The sequence below is a fragment of the Pseudorasbora parva genome, chromosome 2, assembly GCF_024679245.1.
Source record: "Pseudorasbora parva isolate DD20220531a chromosome 2, ASM2467924v1, whole genome shotgun sequence".
NCBI classification, from domain to species: Eukaryota; Metazoa; Chordata; class Actinopteri; order Cypriniformes; family Gobionidae; genus Pseudorasbora; species Pseudorasbora parva.
The window spans coordinates 22159153-22180469 of NC_090173.1; the positions used below are offsets into that span (position 1 = coordinate 22159153).

The 21317-nt window shown below is 37.0% G+C and overlaps 1 protein-coding gene and 1 long non-coding RNA gene across 2 annotated transcripts in view; one reads left to right on the forward strand and one right to left on the reverse strand.

The window, feature by feature from the left end:
• LOC137094621 (uncharacterized) overlaps positions 1 to 16604 on the reverse strand; it is a 43436-nt gene extending 26832 nt beyond the window's left edge. Inside the window, exons 1-2 of the long non-coding RNA XR_010908688.1 lie at positions 16525 to 16604; positions 13359 to 13425 (exon numbers count right to left, since the gene is read on the reverse strand). This is a non-coding gene — a long non-coding RNA (uncharacterized lncRNA). The remainder of the gene's footprint in view (positions 1 to 13358; positions 13426 to 16524) is intronic.
• A 201-nt stretch (positions 16605 to 16805) lies between these two features.
• Positions 16806 to 20371, forward strand: atp5mc1 (ATP synthase membrane subunit c locus 1). Its single transcript, XM_067460475.1, has 5 exons — positions 16806 to 16914; positions 18587 to 18634; positions 19616 to 19690; positions 19779 to 19966; positions 20048 to 20371. The coding sequence occupies exons 2-5, from the start codon at positions 18596 to 18598 to the stop codon at positions 20160 to 20162; spliced, it is 417 nt and encodes a 138-aa protein (XP_067316576.1). The 5' UTR covers positions 16806 to 16914; positions 18587 to 18595; the 3' UTR covers positions 20163 to 20371.
• Positions 20372 to 21317: the final 946 nt, after the last annotated feature.

The window sequence follows — 21317 nt, forward strand, 5'->3', positions numbered from 1 at the left end:
TCAGCAAGGGGGCCAAGCAGGCAGTGCACAGCCCAGGAGTGTAATAATACTTTGAATGACTGCTCAGGCTCTTCACATCCCTCTCAGCCCATTAAAAAAACAGCAGCAGCTCCTCGGGAAAGCACTTGCTCACTGCGCTGACACGGATGAAGCTGATGTCTGTGAGGAACGGTTTGTGGGGGATGGTTGTGAAAAGAATAGGAGGCATTAGTTCTATTGATTATGTGGCTTTTCTGTATTATTATTGTGCTATCATGGAGTGGCTAAATACTTCCTGAACGCAGCAGTTAGGCGGTTTTAAGCTGTTGGAGCCCAACAAACCTGTCACTTGTGTCCAACATTAGATATGCATTCATGTAAGTGAGTGTAACTGTTCAGATGTCTGTGTGTGCGTGTGTGAAAGTGTTACATCAAAAGGATGGGCTGAGCCTTATTTACAAGAAGCTGTAACCTAGTGTCTCCCTCCCCCATCTGTCTCTTTTTCGTTTTCCCTCTTGAGCCAAAAATGAGCAGCTGGTCTGTGGACTCAAAAGGTTTTCTTTTTCTAAAGCCAAAAAAAACAAAAAACATAGACACGCACACACACAAGCACATGCACACGTGTCTTTGTGGGGACTCTCCGTAGGCGTAATGGTTTTTATACTGTACAAACTGTATATTATATACTCCTACCTCTATAAACCTACTCATCACACAAAAAGACCCATCACATGAGTCCCCATGAGCCTGTGTGCATTTAAGTCCCCACCGGGATAGAAAAACATGAACACACACACTCAGAGCTAGTCATCGTCTGCACTGGTATCCATTAGGAGAGGTACAATAACAGAACAATCATAAATTTGATCTCAAATCAAACCTACATTACTAGAAGTACAAGACCTAATGTATCCCAATATAAAACATCACTTTTGAAGAAAAAATACACATATTTATATGTTGTGAAGTCTGTGAAGTCTGATGTTTGAGAAAATATATGGGGTCACCAACTTAATCAAAGCTTTCACCTTTTTTTTTTTTTTTTTTTTTTTTTTACTGAACTGTACCGTAAATGGTATGGTGTGACAGCAAAAATTAAGAGAAGAAAAAAACTCTTAATAATATACAAATAGCATGAGAGAGATTTATCTTTATTGTTAGACACTTATTTTCATTTAGTGCTATTTATTTAACATGAAATTATGATTAACATTTTTTTCCCCTGGACTTGTTGGACATTTGATGAGTGATGATGATCTCCCCTATACAGCAATACTAAACTGCTCTTTTAAGATATTTTGAGATAAAAAGAAATCTGTGGCTCTTTTATGTGTCACATCACCAGGACATAGTCACATTTTTAATTAACTTTAAATGTGTCAAAGAAGAAAGAATTACATTTTGATAGAAAAAATATCAACAACATTTTTTTAAATCAACAAAATGAACAGAGATCATTGACAGAGCAAATATCTTTAAAACTTTGACACCCCAAAATTTAAAAAAATAAATAAATAACATTTAATTTTGTTAAATCATTAACCATGTTTTTAAAAAATAACATGTGTGTGACAGTACAGGTGTGTGGCGGTACAGGTGTGTGGTGGTGCAGGTGTGTGGTGGTGCAGGTGTGTGGCGGTACAGGTGTGTGACAGTACAAGTGTGTGACAGTACAGGTGTGTGGCGGTACAGGTGTTTTGCGGTACTGGTGTGTGACAGTACAGGTGTGTGACAGTACAGGTGTGTGACAGTACAGGTGTGTGGCGGTACAGGTGTGTGGCGGTGCAGGTGTGTGGCGGTGCAGGTGTGTGGCGGTGCAGGTGTGTGACAGTACAAGTGTGTGACAGTACAGGTGTGTGGCGGTACAGGTGTTTTGCGGTACTGGTGTGTGACAGTACAGGTGTGTGACAGTACAGGTGTGTGACAGTACAGGTGTGTGACAGTAAAGGTGTGGACAGTGTGTGACGGTACAGGTGTGGGACAGTGTGGACATTATATGTCACACCATAAGACGTTTCAGCCTTTTGAGTCAGTCAAAGAACTGTCATTAGCATAACGTCCCATGATTAGGTAGTTTAACATACATTTTTAATAGAAAAAAATATATCAATTAATGGTTGTCACACCAAAGGGCAAAAAAACTTAAAGGGTTAGTTCACCCCAAAATGAAAATTCTGTCATTAATTACTTACCCTCATGTCGTTCGACACCCGTAAGACCTCCGTTCATCTTCTGAACACAGATATTTTGTGTTGAAATCCGATGGCTCAGAAAGGCCTTCATTGACACCAATGTCATTTCCTCTCTCAAGACCCATAAAGGCACTAAAGACGTCGTTACAAAGCCCATCTCATTACAGCGGCTCTACAATCATTTTATGAAGTTACGAGAATAGTTTTTGTGCGGAAAAAAAACCCCTAAATAAAGACTTATTGATGCGCTGATTTCAAAACAAAGATTTGAACCGTTATGAATCAGCGAATCGATTCAGGATTCGGATCGCCAATATCATGTGATTTCAGTAGTTTGACACGCGAATCATGAATCGATACACTGATTCAAAACCGTTTAAAATTTACCGTTTTTAAATCGGCCCATCACTATATAAGTCGTTATTTCGTTTTTTTGCGCACATAAACTATTCCCGTTGCTTCAGAAAATGATTGTAGAGCCGCTGTAGTGAGATGGGCTTTGTAACGACGTCTTTAGTGCCTTTATGGGTCTTGAGAGAGGAAATGATTTTACTGTCAATGAAGACATTTCTGAGCCGGTTTGCGCCATCGTAAGTAACTAATGACAGAATTTTCATTTTTGGGTGAACTAACCCTTTAACACGTTTATAGTGGTTCCAAAAAATAACCATGTGCACATGTCATGGGCATCTCAGGGGGCTTCAGTAAGGTCCTTTAACTAATTAAAGCTGTCTGTGGAATTGGCCGATTTAATATCAGGATATGGTTTCACAAAATGTATCAATTTCCTACACTTTTAGAAATACATGGATGAAAATAATTATTGCCATTTACTAAAATCAACTCTTTTCAAATTATGCCTGATGTATAAAAGATTTAATTTATTGAACTGTGCTTGAGACAGTCATACTATAGTGTAGGACAATATTGAGATTTGGCTCAAAAAATTCTAAAGACAAAGCAGTTTTTATATAACAACAGGTCCATGTAAGACAAATAAATGTTTAATCATGTGCTGCATTTTACATGATGACAAGAACAGCACAGACAGATCCCAACCCAACTTCCTGCGGACATTCAAACTCACTCACAAAATAAGGGGACCACTACTAAATGTTGCACAGCCCTGCTATTTGCTAACATTATATGGAAGTGAAATCTGCTCACTTTCATTTATTTTTGATATCATTTATGAATATAAGTTATATATCGCACAATATGCAGGTAAATTAAGTCAGGGAACTCAAATGACTGGTGTTTTTTTCATGAAACCTTAGCATGCATCCTCTGTCATCCAACATGTTCGTGTCACAGTGAAAGATTCACGTGACTAGCTGAGACTTGTGCTAAAATTAGCCTGTGCATCTCTCTGTCACCGACTACTCTGTCATAATGATCTGCCTCCCATATACTATCTTCAGTATCGACAGTTTGTCCCATGAAGATGATTCATTGACATGATTTCATGTGCTAAGAGCTGGCTCAGTGCGGCAGATGTAGTGATCAACACTACATACTCAGAGGCCGTGTTAAAGGATGGTTTGCACATAGCATCACACAGAGAACATTGTGAAGGCTGTGCCAATCAATTAGCATACTGTCTCGTTTGTCAAGGTTGAGGCCGGGAAATAAGCCTAGCTGGCCTGTTAAGAATCTATTGATTTTACACTGCCTATACTTTCAGAGGATACTAGGTGAGAGCAGACGTAAGAGCAGAGCGTTGAACGAAGAAGCATTTGAGAACAGTTTTGTGATTTATGTGACAACCAATTGAGTGTAAAAGTCCTAAGTAGTGCTGGTCATATAGATAAGCACAATACTGAAACTTGTGAAAAGTCCCATAACTGTTAATGATAAAAATAATGATAATAATAAAAAATTATGTGTATATATATATATATATATATATATATATATATATATATATATATATATATATATATATATATATATATATATATATATATATATATATATATAGACACACACACACACACACACACACAGTGCCTTGCGAAAATATTCGGCCCCCTTGAATTTTGCGACCTTTTGCCACATTTCAGGCTTCAAACATAATGATATGAAACTGTAATTTTTGTGAAAAATCAACAACAAGTAGGAGACAATCATGAAGTGGAACAAAATTTATTGGATATTTCAAACTTTTTTAACAAATCAAAAACTGAAAAATTGGGCGTGCAAAATTATATATATATATATATATATACAGGCACTTCTAAAAAAAATAGCATATTGTGATAAAAGTTCATTATTTTCTTTTATACATTTTAGATTCATTGCACACCAACTGAAACATTTCAGGTCTTTTATTGTTTTAATACTGATGATTTTGGCATAGAGCTCATGAAAACCCAAAATTTCAAAAATCTCAAAAAATTTGCATATCGTGAAAAGCTTCTCTAAAGGAGCTATTAACCTAATCATCTGAATCAACTAATTAACTCTAAACACCTGCAAAAGATTCCTGAGGCTTTTAAAAACTCCCAGCCTGGTTCATTACTCAAAACCGCAATCATGGGTAAGACTGCCGACCTGACTGCTGTCCAGAAGGCCATCATTGACACCCTCAAGCGAGAGGGTAAGACACAGAAAGACATTTCTGAACGAATAGGCTGTTCCCAGAGTGCTGTATCAAGGCACCTCAGTGGGAAGTCTGTGGGAAGGAAAAAGTGTGGCAAAAAACGCTGCACAACGAGAAGAGGTGACCGGACCCTGAGGAAGATTGTGGAGAAGGACCGATTCCAGACCTTGGGGGACCTGCGGAAGCAGTGGACTGAGTCTGGAGTAGAAACATCCAGAGCCACCGTGCACAGGCGTGTGCAGGAAATGGGCTACAGGTGCCGCATTCCCCAGGTCAAGACACTTTGGGCTACAGAGAAGCAGCACTGGACTGTTGCTCAGTGGTCCAAAGTACTTTTTTCGGATGAAAGCAAATTTTGCATGTCATTCGGAAATCAAGGTGCCAGAGTCTGGAGGAAGACTGGGGAGAAGGAAATGCCAAAATGCCTGAAGTCCAGTGTCAAGTACCCACAGTCAGTGATGGTCTGGGGTGTCATGTCAGCTGCTGGTGTTGGTCCACTGTGTTTTCTCAAGGGCAGGGTCAATGCAGCTATCAGGAGATTTTGGAGCACTTCATGCTTCCATCTGCTGAAAAGCTTTATGGAGATGAAGATTTGGTTTTTCAGCACCTGCTCACAGTGCCAAAACCACTGTTAAATGGTTTACTGACCATGGTATTACTGTGCTCAATTGGCCTGCCAACTCTCCTGACCTGAACCCCATAGAGAATCTGTGGGATATTGCGAAGAGAAAGTTGAGAGACGCAAGACCCAACACTCTGGATGAGCTTAAGGCCGCTATTGAAGCATCCTGGGCCTCCATAACACCTCAGCAGTGCCACAGGCTGATTGCCTCCGTGCCACGCCGCATTGAAGCAGTCATTTCTGCAAAAGGATTCCCGACCAAGTATTGAGTGCATAACTGAACATAATTATTTGAAGGTTGATTTTTTTTTTTTGTACTAAAAACACTTTTCTTTTATTGGTCGGATGAAATATGCTAATTTTTTGAGATAGGAATTTTGGGTTTTCATGAGCTGTATGCCAAAATCATCAGTATTAAAACAATAAAAGACCTGAAATATTGTAGCCTAGAAATCTAGACGCACCCTAGCGGCAGCAAATTTAATTTGCCCGCAAGTGTCGTCTAGGAACTCTCAATACCCTTCTGAGCTGTATTCCCCTCACTCTGGACGGGCCAATCACATCGTGTATAGAGTCGGCGGGCAGGGCCATAATGACGACGGCTGAGTTGCGTTTGCGTGCTTCTAGTAAACACAGAAACTGGCAAATGGCGGTGGTCTTTCGAATCAGCTCTGACCGCGACTCTGGAAGACTTGGAGTTAAAGGGGGGGTGAAATGCTGTTTCATGCATACTGATCTTTTTACACTGTTAAAGACTTGGAATCCCATACTAAACATAGACAAAGTTTCAAAAGTTAAGGTGGACGTTTGATGGGAGTATTTCTTTGTCAAAAATACTACTTCCGGTTAGTCATAAGTTTCGGCAAGTTTTTTGAGATCATGCGTCCCCTTTGACGTTAATGGGGGCGGAATTTCCTTGTATGGGCCTTACGGACAATTCTACCGGAAGCGCGTGAGAGAGAGAGAGGGAGAGAGAGCGAGGGAGCAAAAGTAACAGGCTACGCCCATCAAAGCGCTGGCTCGTAGGCTGCTGGACAGGTGATGTGCACAATTACCAATGTCACCAAAAAAGTGCGTTTTTGGTTGCCAGACCAAGACAGTCCTGCACAGATTCCCCCAAAACCCCGCGTTAAGGCAACAGTGGATGTAATTTGCTTTTCCGGATCAGCAACTGAGTTGCGCGAATGTTTATATCTGTTCGCTGCATTTCGGTGCCGACTGTTTCATAAACAAGGCCCAGCTCGACGCCGGATTTTCCCAATCGCCTAATGTTGAAGGATGGAGCAGTCCCAACGTTAGAAGGGTGAGTGAGACTGCTTCAAATGTCTGTGTTTTTTTTAGTCCGCTTACTGTCTACACAAACCACGCGTAAACACACAAACACACGTGCACAACCGCACTTCCCACATGTACACCTTCAAAGACAAAAATACGACGATATAATTCAAGTATAAATATGTAAATAACACAAGCCGCTAAGCATATTATATAGTTAGTGTAACTTGTACCACATACAGACGTCCTGCTCTAGTCGTTTTTGCTGCTGCTCCTGTTCAACTGCAGCCTCTGGGTCTGATTCCGGATCATAGATGTATGGCTGTATCTGATTAAAAGCCATATTTTTATTTTGAATAAAGTTTTTTTCCCGCTGTTAGGGATGACAGCTTTACGACGCACTCGACTCAACATAGCAGCAGCGAGCACACGTCATTATTTAGCTCCGCTCACACGACACGCCCCCACCCGCTCGGCTTTTTTCGGAAAGACTCGGAACAGCGCATCTTTCTTATATAATTATTAAAAAAATAAAGACTTTTCGGAGATATGCAGGATGCAATGCTACTCTATAGGTACTCAAGATTGACATGACACTGACTGAAACTGAGTGTTTCACCCCCCTTTAAGCTTTTCTCTGAGAAAAGAAAAAAGAACGCCACTGAAGTCATTCTTAAAAAGGGAAGATGTGTTCGGAGTTTGGCCGACCGGATACGGCGAATGTTTAATCAGTCAGCGAGCTCCGCTTCACCTTCGTTGCTCTGGTTGGTTGTAGCGCTATCCTATCGCGTGCAGAGGGAGTTTGAAAGACAACCGTTTATCCCGCCCCTCGGAATGAGCCCTGCCTATGGTGAGTTTCCAGACCAAACATCTTGATGTGGGTCTGGCTTGTCAGGCTAGAAATATTGTGCAATGAATCTAAAATATATGAAAGTTTAATTTTTATCATTACATTATGGAAAATAATAAACTTTATCACAATATGGTAATTTTTTGAGAAGGACATATATATATATATTATATATATACATACACTCAATGAACGTATGTTTATCTTACTTTAAGGTCTTTTGAAAATGGAAAACAAGACAAAATACCTAGAATATATATTGTATAATTTATAGTATTTAGACTTGTTTTCCAGTTTTCAAAAGACCTTAAAGTAAGATAAATGTACTTGAGAAGCAACACTGCATGACACTTTAAATGGTTGCCATTCAAGAATGCTTTGGAATATAGACATAAATTTGGTCTCATTTTAAAGAAGACAGTCAGCAGAGTATTGCTCAAGTGAAATCATAAAACATAAAGTATAAATAAGTTATGGAAGTTTAAATTTACTGTAAATCAAATATACCGTACTAGATATTTAATATAAAATATATGTTACAAAATCATTTGTACTCGAAAATTACTATCAAATCAAAGCCATATGTCTAATAAATTTGTGTTCCAAATTTGAAGTTGATATCGCAAAAATTGAAGTTTCCATGAGATTTTGTTTAGGCGCTGTACCATACATAGGCACCGGGTGTCATTGAAATTCCATTGATTTTTTTAATGCAATTTCCTGTGTCAAATGTGTATATTTTTGTGCAAATATCACAAAACAGTTTGCAGATATAGAACCGTAAGACTCAGACCTTTCCGACGATGTGTTTTGTCAAGATTAGAAAAGGTTTTTATTATAAAGTTGTTAAATAAATAGGAAACATGATGACGCCACTTGGGGAGGAGCCCACTAGAATAATTTAGAGCACCGTTTGCATGGTAACCCAAGGTCCGATTTCAAAACGATTTTAAAATTATATTAAAAAAATATTCTAACAATAATTAATATCTTATGCAGTTTCATTTCTCAGGTTGATAAACATTGATAAAGTTTCTTAATAAAACTATTAAGAAGTGATGTTTGTGAAACAGGCTACATTTTGTAAATATTCTAATCTATAAAATTATATTTAAATGTGTGTGTGTGTGTGTGTGTGTGTGTGTGTGTGTGTGTGTGTGTGTGTGTATATATATATACACACACACACTCACATACACAATATAGATATATTTTTAAATGAGCTATGCTGTATTTGTTTTGCTTATTTGTAAATTATTCTCAAACCTGTGATTCAGTCTTGCTATTCAGCATGGAGGAAGTTTTATAATTATGTGACAAAGTTAAGTACTCAATAAAACTAGAATATCCTTATGGTGTGTATTTCATGTATGCAGCTCCAGTTGCTCTTCAACAAAAGTGTTCAGCAAGAGCCACATTAGTATGAATTACTGTCGGGCTGGACTGAAGGGAACCTAACACCTGTTGACCAAGCTGGTACACCTTTTGGTGTAGCGATATGTCCTGTTTGTGTCAGCTGTCAGTCATTCATAAACAGATCCACTGCAAACAGGGATTGAGTACCTTGCCCAAGGACAAAATGGCGATAGTTAGGGTCTCTGATCTCAGTAACTCAATACTTCAGACATAATTTCTGAAATGTTTGTGTTCAGCAACTATTCAAATTCAAGCTTTTTATACCCACTTTGTTCTAGAAATCTACATGTGTGGAAAACAGCCTTTGAAATACCATCTGAAAAATGTTTAGGCCTTCAAGCTGCTGTCCTTTAATTGCTATACATTTCTCAATATTTCAGTCACTTTTTTAAAAAAAAAACTCTTCACACAGTTCTCTAACCAACTTGGCACAGCAGTTCATTTCACATTCAAAATGCATTAAAACTAACAAAACACTCCATACATGTCTCAAATCTAACCCTAAGAGATTAGCATTGTACAATGTTTTCTTTTGTAAAAACAATGTACAAAACAAGAATGATACTGTATAATGCTTATAATTCACTGCAGTATATGCTATGTCAATATTTAGATTCCAGTAAAAAAAAAAATCCTTGATGGTAATGAAATTGAAAGACCAACCACTTGTGTGGGTGTTCAATCTATTGCTTTGATAGTACTATTTTTTGTGTTTAGATGTTTTTATTTGGTATTACAGCAGAAGATCGATTGTAAATACACTTTTTTTTCCGCAAACAAATAAAATTACATCTTAACAAATATACCTGAAAATAAAATAAAAAAATAAAATGATATAATAATTACCAGAAAATTTAAATAGGAATGTTAATTAGTTACACCCACCCACAACTTCAACCCTATCCAGTGCTATCCAGCAGGTAATGGATGCATGATCAACTTTAATCACAGGTTTGCAGAAAAGAAATAAAAGGGGACCAAACTTTTTCAAATAACAGCATCCTGTCTTTTAGGGTATACCTAATTCTTTCTAAATGTAGTGTGCCAGTCAACTCTGTCAGCCATAATTTAAGAGTTGGAACTTCCTTTTTCTTCCAAAACCTAAGAACAAGTTTTTTGAGAGATTAATCCATATAAGAAACAAAATCTTGTTCTATCCGTGTAAGTCTAAAAAATTCTACAGAAACTCCAAAGATGATTAATATAGGATCTGGTTCAAAAATATGCCCAATGTATCTGTAAAAACCTGAAAAATGTTATTCCAGAAATGTTGTAAATTTGGGCACGTAGCATAGGAATGAGACAGGTTGGCATTTAAAAACTGACATTAATCACATAATGGATTCACTTCAGGGAATATTTTGTTCAATAGGATACTATTTTTAAGATTCAGAATATAAATCAATATGGCATTACTGTAGAAATAGAGCAAATTTCTGTCTTATTCAGTTTTGCATTGTGCTGGGTTTTTTTAAAAGAGCATGTAAACAAATGTCACTGAATACATTTTTTGCCAAAGCAATGATAAACAATCGACAGTTTACCCACATATGTTGTAATGACTGTGTGAAGAGTTTTAAAAAGTGCCCTAAGTAGTCGACAATCATATTGTATTACAGAGGCGCCTCTTACTGGCAGAAGTAGGGAACTGATCCAGATCAAGGATTCCCCTTGTTTCCATGTGTGCAAAATGTACCCATAAAGATGACAATATCTGACATGTATGTGGAAAATAGCTTAGAAATCAGACTAAGGGATGTTTTTTAATCCAGAAATGTTTGTGTATGGGTAGGTTTAGGGTAGGCTAGTGTAAAATTTCCCCACAAAGATATAAAACCTAAAATCATCCACAGCCAGCGTTTTCCACAAGTGAAGTGGATGTTGTTGGGTTTTTTAAATGTAAAAATGCAGAAAGTTTTGTGTGATGGATAGGTTTAGGGGTAGGGTTAGTGTAAGGAGGTAAAATATACAGTTTGTACAATATAAAACACATTACGCCTATGGAGAGTCCCCACAAAGATAGCAAAACAGAGAGAGAGAGTGTGTGTGTGCGTGTGTGTGTGTGTGTGTGTGTGTTTATGCTATAGGATCATACATTAGAACATTTTTAGATTTATATTGAATATTTATATTTTTAAAAATTTGACAAACAAAATGAAAAAATATATAATAATAGTTTTACATTTTCCCAATCATTTTCAATGTATGACCCCAAGGACTGTAAATGGACATTTTTGTTGTTTTGTTTTTACACACCTTTAGAACAACCAAATCAAGGCTAGGTTTTTGTGCATGCTTATTAGATAGATTATTTAGTCAGTTATTTAGAGTTCCATGCCCCAGAGATGAAGGGAACACTTCTTTAAAAATGAAGGAAAAATCTAGTGGGGTCAGCTGGATCCCAAGGACTGATCAAGGGTTAAAAAAGGTTATTCTACTCTCTAAAAACTGGTAAAAAAAAAAATCATGAGTCGTTTCAACCCATGTTTGGGTCAAATATGGATAAATCCAACCATTGTTTAAAACAATTTAATAGATTTTTTAAACCAAATAGTTGGATTTGTCCATATTTGGCCCAGACATGAGTTGGAACATCCCAGCATTTTAGTGTAGTATTAACCAGTACAAACTTTTTGGTCAATATAACATTACCAGTTAATCAGTTAGAATATTTTGTTAATTTAGCAAGTATTTTAGCCTATATAGGCAAATTAATATACAGCACAGTCCTGATCCTCATACTGAGACTTTTTTCATTTTTAAAATGTGTATATGTATTGTATTGCTTGTTGGATAAAGCACTTGACATATGTAATTACATTCACTATGGAGATCATTCTGAATGTGCCCAGTGGCAAAACATAGCATAAGTCTGTGCCTCATGCAGTTGTGGCTCTTTGTGGAAAACCTCACCGGCTTTAGCTTGTAAAGTTCTGTAATTTATTCCCCCTGTCATCTGTAAAACTTATCAAATCTACCTCCTGCTGAGAGAGAGCGGCTAATCTCTTAGAAAGGGTCTGTTTGGAATATTCTATTAGCTCTTCCTTCATGAAGAACTTTTATACTTTCTCAACAAATATATATTTGTTGAGAAAAGAAATAAAAGTTCTTCATGAAAGAAGAACTCAAATAGAATATTCCAAACATATATATATTCAATAGTATAGGCTCATCAATCAGTCAATATATAGTATAAAGTATAGTCAATTCATATTCAAATTCCAAAAGGAAAGTCTACTAATTTACAACATTAAAGGAGTTTCAGTGCAAATTATGTGCACATAATTGGAGCTTTTTATGAAATAACTAGCCTATTTCTGTTTAAATCCTCAGAGGAAATCCTTTTAGAGTTTTATCTCATGCTGTACACCTTTGGTGATTTGTTAACTGTATCTAATGTCTTCAAAGTATGCTAAAAGTCCGAGGAAGCTTTGGATGAATTACTGTGCAGTGAAACACATATACTTGAGGGATGTGTTCTGCTTCATTTTCTGTTTAATCAATGACACAAGGGTATTTTGTGACTGGGCTATTTTAGTTATTAACATAGGCACAAAATGGAAATCAGAGAAATGTGATATAATTTGTCAGCTATAACTAAACCTGAAATGAATGACAGCAGTAAAGCAAAAATTACATTTTTATATGCATGAACATCTATGCATTAAAGATTTAGATATCAAATAGGCTAATAAACCACACATTAATTTTCATCGGCCATTCATTCATCATCATAAATCAGTTCTAAATCATGTTATTGTGTGCCATAAACATGTTTCTGAAGGCAGGTTTCCAAGAAATTCACAATTCAGCCTTTAGAGTTTCGTACAGTGGTTTCATACGTAGATACAGAGACCAGGTGAAAAATGTTAGGAGAATATTTTTTGTTTTCTTTTCCAACTTTGAGACAGGGTTTAGGGGTAGAGAGGAAAGATTTTGATTTATCATGCCCATAATCCATAAAAGGTCTTGTTCAGACAGGCAGTTAAAATGATATAGACGCACAGGTAGAGTATAAAGGAAAGTTATATAGAGAAAGGTGAAGTTCACACCAGACAAAGGTATGCAAGTCTCAACCACTAAAAGAAGCTGTCAGATATCACATGAATGTAGAAAGACTCAAGCATGGGGCATGGTCAGGTTATATCTCCTCCAGTGAAATGTACCATAATGGAATACATTCTTGTAACAGGGGTGAATTTGGCAATATAAATTTCATGTAAAAAAAATTGTTTCATTTAATTTATAATTTGAGTCTTATTAACTAAGTTATTAAGTATATGGACTGTATATTGTTAAATGCAAATACTGTTGTTAATTTTAAAAGTTTTACAATTGTTTAAATACGTCATTTTAAGCAGTTATCTTTCCTTCAAAACATTGAATATGATGTTTGGGACATGGGAAAATAATTATTCCTACCTGAACAAATGTAACAGCTTCCTTGAGGACAGTGACAATGTGGATCCTGTGCATGTTCTAGCAGAAACTGCAGAAAACACAGAGCATATATTAGCCAATCTAATCAACTTATAATTAATATTTACATTGACAAAATCATTTACATTCATGAATACTACACTGTAAAAAAAATTTGGTTGATTTTTGTTGGTTTAACTTAAAAAAGAAAGTAACCTGGTTGCCTTAAAATTTTGAGTTTATTGAAATTAAAAATGTGAGTTGATACAATGAAGGGAATTTGTTTAATAAATAGAAACTCAAAATATTATTGCATCTGAACCACATAAAAAATGTGATAAATCATGAAAATAGCACAATTTGGCATGTTTCACTGCGTCATCAGAAATAAAACACACAATTACCCAATATGCTTACAAAATATTTTAATAATATTTTAATAAAGGTTATCGAATCTCAAAAAATGTTCATTGTATTAACTCAAAATTTTAATTTCAATGAACTCAAAATTTTAAGGCAACCAGGTAACTTTTTTTTCTAAATTATTTTTTACAGTGTAGCTAGTAAGAAAAAGCTGATTAAATAGATCCTTATGATAAGGCATGTAGAGGGATACCCAAATAAACATATTCAAAACACAGTTATTGACAAAGGAACAGAAATCTGACCAAAAACAAGCTGCACAAGGACAAATACAGAATAAATGAAACCATGCCTCTGCATGTTAACGACAAAATATGTTCATATCAAAAGTAAATCTGTTTACAAGATAGCAATTGGAAGGGTAATATTTATGAGCAAGTTGATTACATTTTATATTATAGAAAATACATTTTAAAAAAGCGTTTTTACACCAGAGGGGGCAGCATCCATAACTACAGGATCTGTAGGAGTGACTGGAATATTATATTTTGGAGGGGAAAAAAACAGAATTGGTCAACATGCATGGTCAAAAAGATGGCTTACCAAAAAGATATAATAACAAAACCGTTTCTCAAGAAATAAAACTTAGAGCTATACAAAATATGCTTGTTATTCCAGATTGACATAAGACCTGTTTACTGTGCTTATATAGCCTAATAAATTCCAAAAAGCATCTTTTTGTTAAAATTAGATTTTCAAAGGAAGTTTGGTAATGCTGTAAACCACCAACTTGTGAAACGATAAAGTGAGGTATAATATTCCAGATAGATGTAGCTAGTTGAGAAAATGTTAAGTTAAATGTTGCAGTTAACTTTGAAGGTGTGATTAAAGAGTTGATGTCAATGGAGACCTTTCTGAGCCATCGGCTTGCAACAAAAAAAATCTTAATTTGTGTTCTGAAGATGAACGGAGGTCTTACGGGTGTTAGGGTAAGTAGGCCAATTAATGACAGAATTTCCATTTTTGGGTGACCTAACCCTTTAAGAGTGGTAAAATCTAAGAAGTCCAGGTCTACATTTTCAGGTGAGTTTCTTTATGTAATGGGCAAAGGGCAATTTTTTATTATTATTATTTTTTTACTTTATTAAGTCTTTACAATACAAAAGAACACACAAAAAGAGTCATTAATACAGAAACAACAAATAACAGACAGGAGCATAGCCAGGGGGAGTTTCAAATAAATAGGCCTACATTAAAGATTGAGCATATGACTGACTGGTTTAAGCAGCATCCGTATTTTTTGAATCATGGATGTAATTGATGTACTGTTCCGTCTCCTTACCAAAAGCAATAAAAGAAGGTTTAGAATTACTAAAATTGGCTTTGTGATATTTTCTCTAAAATGATCAATAGATTATTTAGATATATTTCTTTGTGTTTTTACTCGTTATCATGGAAACCAAACAGTATAGCCTACATTTTTCCAAAACAAAGAAAAATCAGCAATAAGTGTGACAGTAATGTATCTTTCCAGAAAGTGATGGCATTGCCAGAACAGATGTAGGCTACCATTCTGGACATATTCCACAGAAAGAGAAGTTAACACGTACGTCAAAATTAAACCTAAGGAGATAATGCTTTGCAGGATAATACTTATATGATTTTGAAAGAGACGTAGCTTACTTTATTTGTAAGGAGTTGTTTGTAAGGAAAGTTCCATATATTCCCCCAATTCAGGTTTTCAACAAAGTTTGACCAATAGGAATTTTTTTAACCAATAGTGGATTTCAGCCACTTTTAAGAGTTAAAATACCAGTTGGGACTATGGCATCCACAACAATTTCAAACTCTCTTGGGGTGATTGGGATGCCAAAAGTGTTAAGGAATTCAGAATAATTCAGCAATAACCCACTATCATTTATTATTGAACCAAGTGTTATAAAATAAGGATTTTTATTCTTGAATTCAATAAGCTGATTACTCCAGATAAAGTAGCCTACATATGTGGGGAGAAATTATGTTTTTTAAATAAATTTTACAAGTACATTTATGCATTTAGCAGACACATTTATCCAAAGAAACGCAAAAAGTACCCCTAAAAACAAAGATTTGGATATTACTCAGAGTATCAAAAAACAGAATAGGGAGGGGAAAAAAGAAAAATAGAGGAGGAAGAGTTAAGAGTTTTTTTTTATGATAAGATTAAGTGCTCATGGAAGAGATGAGTTTTAACCTGTCTTTTGAATGAAGCGAGTGATTCTGTCGTGATTTTATTAATGACCATGCTAAGAACATTTGTTTATGGAATTTAGATCAAATGAATGGATTTTTTTCCCTTGTTTTATAATCACATAAGAAAGGTATCCCTGCTCTGCCCTGCTACTTTATCATTTCACTCAAGAAAGAAAGTACAGGTCGCCCTCTAGAGATATTCAATAGCTATTGAACTTCAGTGCTTCTTCTTCTTCCACGGCTTAATGGCGGTTGGCAAATAACGAGCTGCTGCATTACCGCCACCAACTGGTATAGAGTGTGAACCAGAAAGTCGACAATTGTAGGCCTGTTAAAAGAAAAATTGTATCCTCTCACTTAAATTAGTTTCTCTAAGATATTGAAGCAATACATTATAACACCTATCTTTTGACAATTTTCGCAGAAGACTCATTACATCAAAACGTAGTATTGATCTCTAGTATTTTTTAGATCAAATGTCTTCTTTCTCTTTCGTATTTCTGACAATACATTATAATATGTTCGACCGTCTCTTCGTGCCCACAGAAATCACATTTCCCTGTGTTATGTTTACCTGTTTTGAACAGTGTTACATTTAGATGAAATTCAACTGCAGTCACCCGTCCTCTGAAATATGAAAGGCGGGATTTCCACCCAAATCATCCAATAGAAACAGGGGACACGGGATGCGATTCCTGACTTTCCCGGCGTTCTTCCTTAAATCGTTTAAACCAATCAAAGAGACGCCACCTTCCTGGTAACGCACATCATTAGGTATATTTTATATATTGACATACCTCATAGCCAATCAGAGGACGAAAGCGTGACCCTCTGTCCAATCACAAACGAGGACGTAGTTCCGAAGATTATAAATGACAAGGTGACAGTTTCCACGGCGTACTCATTGCCTTTAGCTGCAAGCTTGTCCCTGTAACCCCGGGTCCTTGTGTGCTGGATCTTATAGGTGAGTCAGGCTGTCTCAGCCTTCATCTAAAGACACATCGTGAGGACCTCTCTTTTTTAAAGTTATGAAAATGTGCGGAAGTGTCTGATCCGGCTAACGTTAACTTAAATAACGTTTTTTTCGGCTGCCATTCAGAGCAGCGCGTTGCTAAAGCTCCGCTAGCATCTTGTCAAAGTCATTTCAAATGAATGAATGAGTCCGCCTGCGATCACGTCTTAAGATCTTAACCCGAAGAGCAACTGGGAAATGACGCCAAAGTTTATTAGCTTCACTTATTTCATTTTAAATGCAACGCACGTTTTATTCTCATGTTGCTCGTGACACTTGCTAAATGTCTGACTCGCAGTGGGCCTGTATCTGCCTGAAAGCTCGTGCTGCACCTAACGCTATGCCTTTAAAGTGCAAGCATTTTAATACTATTATGGCGTTCAATTACAGTTTGTCTGTTATGTTGTAAGACAGTTTATATACGCTTGTTTAAAGAAAGTAACGTTGCCATTCAAAGCTGCTGGTGACCTTCACTCTACAGCCCGTCCGCGAGAAAGCTTTTTGCGGTTAACCACCTCAAGCCTAGGACTCAAAATAAACTTAGAACCGATTATTAGTCAATTTGTGCTTAATGTATTTTGAGGCAAGTAGCATTGGCCTTATGTTCCGACTGTTCAAAAGGTGACCGGAAATGAGTGGTCAAAATGATCATCCAAAGGAACTATGAATATTTATATTTAAGCAAACGTACGTAAACTTTATCTTGGCCGATATATTCAGTACGTCCTTATTATTATTTTTAATGCGCTTAGTTGCTGTGGTCACAATGTGTAGGACAGGCTCAAGTCACCTCAGATTTAATGGCTAACACTAGCCCTTAAGTCTGTATCTTATTGAGTGGGTAAAAGCTTGTGTTGAGTGTTGTAAGAACTGTAACGTTAGTACATGACCTTTATGCTGCCGTATGTTTGACCACTGACCTTAAATTAAGGGTATGTGCTCTTGGCCTAAGAAAGTTTAGCATCCTCTGTGTCCTCCTGTACCTTATATGTATAGTATACAAGGCAAGGGCAAGGCATTTTATTTCTATAGCACATTTAAACCACTACAGCTGACCAGTGCTGTACATTTTATCACTCAAGTCAAGTAGAAAAACTTGTACAAAGGAGAGAATATAATAAAATGACAGACACAAACTAATAAGATTACACTAATTCAAAGGCAAGAGTGAAAAAGATGTCTTTAGTACTGATGTAAAACTTTCAACATTGGAAGAGAGCCTAATGTGGACCGGTAGATCATTCCACAGCTGTGGTGCAGCAACAGAAAAAGCACAATCTCCTTTTTATTTCAAATGTGACCAGTCAATATCAGCCTTTTGAAAGACCTTAAGCTAGACCATACAGACCATCTGTCACTTGGTTTGGATCCTACAGAAATGATGGAACACTTGTATTTATGTTTTTTATAAATATTTGCCTGAACCGTTTTGTGGAGTGTTGACAGTGAACTGATGGCAGGTGATTTGTAATCATCTTTGATCACTCAAGGTTGCATAAAGCTCTCGTTTGGGCATGGTTTTGTTGCCTACAGTGCTTAACTGTATGGGCTTTCATTTTAGGGATGTGATCCTATTTTGATGATACTGGTGCTTTTTTTCACCTCTCACATCTCTTCTCCACAGGCTTCAAACATGTACGCATGTGCTAAGTTTGTCACCTCACCTGCTGTGGTACGTATTCAAGCTCAAATACTGTCACATTCCATTGACAGTTTCAGAATGTCTTGTATTTTCTTTCTTTCACAGAAATGATTGGCTATATTAGTTTTAACCATGTTTATAATCATTTATTTAAATGCTTCTATTTAATTTACATGTATGCTTTTAGCAGACTTATCCAAAATAATTTAGAACATAGGACCATAAGCAACTCCTCATGCAAAGCCAAAACTATTTATAGTATGCAATGCCAGATTAATTTGGCAGCTAGAGCAGAGGAAGATTGGGTTAAAGCTGCACAATGTATTTTTTCTGTCCGCCAGAGAGTGCCTATTCAAAATGGGCGTAGTTTGATGATGGCAGTTTTGAGCTCAGAATCTTGGGACATGTGGTCTTCCTCACAGCCGGTGGAAAAGAATCGGGATGGGACTCGAACAGAAATCCATGTTCATGAATGTGATTTTATTAATGTAACTAGTATGAAGCAGAGCAGGACCGAGTGTTGTGGAGCTGAGCACGGTTGCGGGAGCAATTGTTACGCAATGAGTCATGAGTATGAAGTAACGCAGCTCGGTTTATCATACAAGATGCATTTGAGTGCATTTAAAATTGACTGTGCGTTTGCTTGGCGGCTGCTGTGACACTTGTTCACGCTGCTAGGAGTAAAGCGCTTCTGCAGAATAAAACTGGAAACCGAGGGTAACGCTGATATGACACAATTGACAGGCGACGCTGTCAGACATCCTGGCTCCTTGGTTTAAAATGGCAATTTGTCTCACAATTTACAAATGGTGGGAAATATTTGGGATATTGTAAACTCAACTGAACAAAATATATAACACTTGCCTGGTGGTTTTTGGATATTTTACTGCAAAATACATGGTGCACCTTTTAAGATTATTTTGAATTGAAACATGGTAATAGGAACCATTATGCATTCTATAGATGTTCATTTAGCTCATTCTGAAAGTTTGTTCTTTACTTTTTCTCCAGGTCCGTGGAGGATCCAGGGTTTTGGCCCGGCCTGTTTCAGTTGTGTTCAACAGACCTGAAGCGAGAACTGAACAGGTAAAAAAAAGTGACTTCTATGTAAATGCTGTGAAGTACTTCTGCTGTTTCTCTTGCACATGCTTGCATTTCTTGGCCTTCCTTTCAGGCAGCTCTGTTGCCAATCAGCGACGCGACCCTTCTTAATGTAACCCGGGGCTTCCAGACCAGCGCTGTATCCAGAGATATCGACACAGCAGCCAAGTTCATTGGTGCTGGGGCTGCCACAGTGGGTGTGGCCGGATCCGGAGCTGGAATCGGGACAGTGTTCGGCAGCCTTATTATTGGCTATGCCAGGTAATCAAGCTTTGAAATTAGGCTTTTAAACTTTTTTTTGTGCATGTAGCTTGTGCCTAATCTCTTTTTCTTAATTTGCAGGAATCCCTCCCTGAAACAGCAGCTCTTTTCCTACGCCATTTTGGGCTTCGCTTTGTCTGAGGCCATGGGTCTGTTCTGTCTGATGGTGGCGTTCCTCATCCTGTTCGCCATGTAACTTGGATGTCTTTTCTTCAAAGCAGTTCGGCTCCCTTGATCTGGAGATTGAAAGTCAGACACGCAGCTTAGGCCGTGGCATCGCCATTCCAACAAAACTAAAAGAAACTCTCCCCTTTTTATGTTCCCCTGTACTGTTTTTCTCTATCTGAACGTTTTATGTAAGAACTCACTTCACATAAGACCATCTGAATAAATGGTTGAAATCCATTTGCTTTTGTGTTTTGTTTCTGCTGTAAGTGTAGTCTGTTGACGGAAGATGCAGATACAGTTTGGCTTGGCTAACTTACTCTCAACCTCCATACTGTCTCTTATTGGCTGCCCAAAAGGCACTCAATCTGTATGCTCTGACTTGTTTAGAGTTTTGCACTGCACTTGAACATCCATTTAACTGTACCCCATTTCAATTTGTTTTATTCCCTTATTTACTAGCTTGTTATGAATCTACATATTGTATGCATTGAGACACAGGCAAGTTTACTTAGTTTGTGGTGCACTTATGTTAAAAAGTTAAAATATCCTTGTTTAATAAAATGGTTCTCTTAAATAAGTTCCATTCATTGACATCTCAACGAAAATTAAAGTAGTAAAGTTCACAGCAGGTGCATTCATTGTTCATCTTTCAGAACACTAACATAAATTGCACATTTCCTTTCTATCAGCTCTACTGACTGCTAGGGGGAACATAATGGTTTAACCAATTCAACTGTGCCCCACCTGTGGGTCCACAATTGCATTGTCATAATCATTCAAAATATGCTTCAGAGCTGAAGTGGTTAAAGCAGCCTCTTGGGTTGTTTTGAACTTTCAAAAGCAATTACTGACTGGCCAAGCTGGTGCACATGTGGTTTAATTGGGAGGCCAGTAATTGAAAGTCTACTCATTGCACCGCCATCTGTGAAGTCCAGCTTTGTTTTACTACAAATATTATGGTTAGTATAGCAAAACCATGTTTAATTTGTGATTTCAAATGTTTAATTACAATAATAACCATGTGTTTTGGTAGTAAAACTTACTTTACTAACAATTTATATTTTCGAAACGGTAAATCTACAGAGGTGGAGCTGTGCTAGGTCCATTGCATGGCGTCCAGAGAGCCATGCAGTGACTCCAAAATGAGTCTGACCGATTATTGACTCTTATGAGTCGGTTCTTT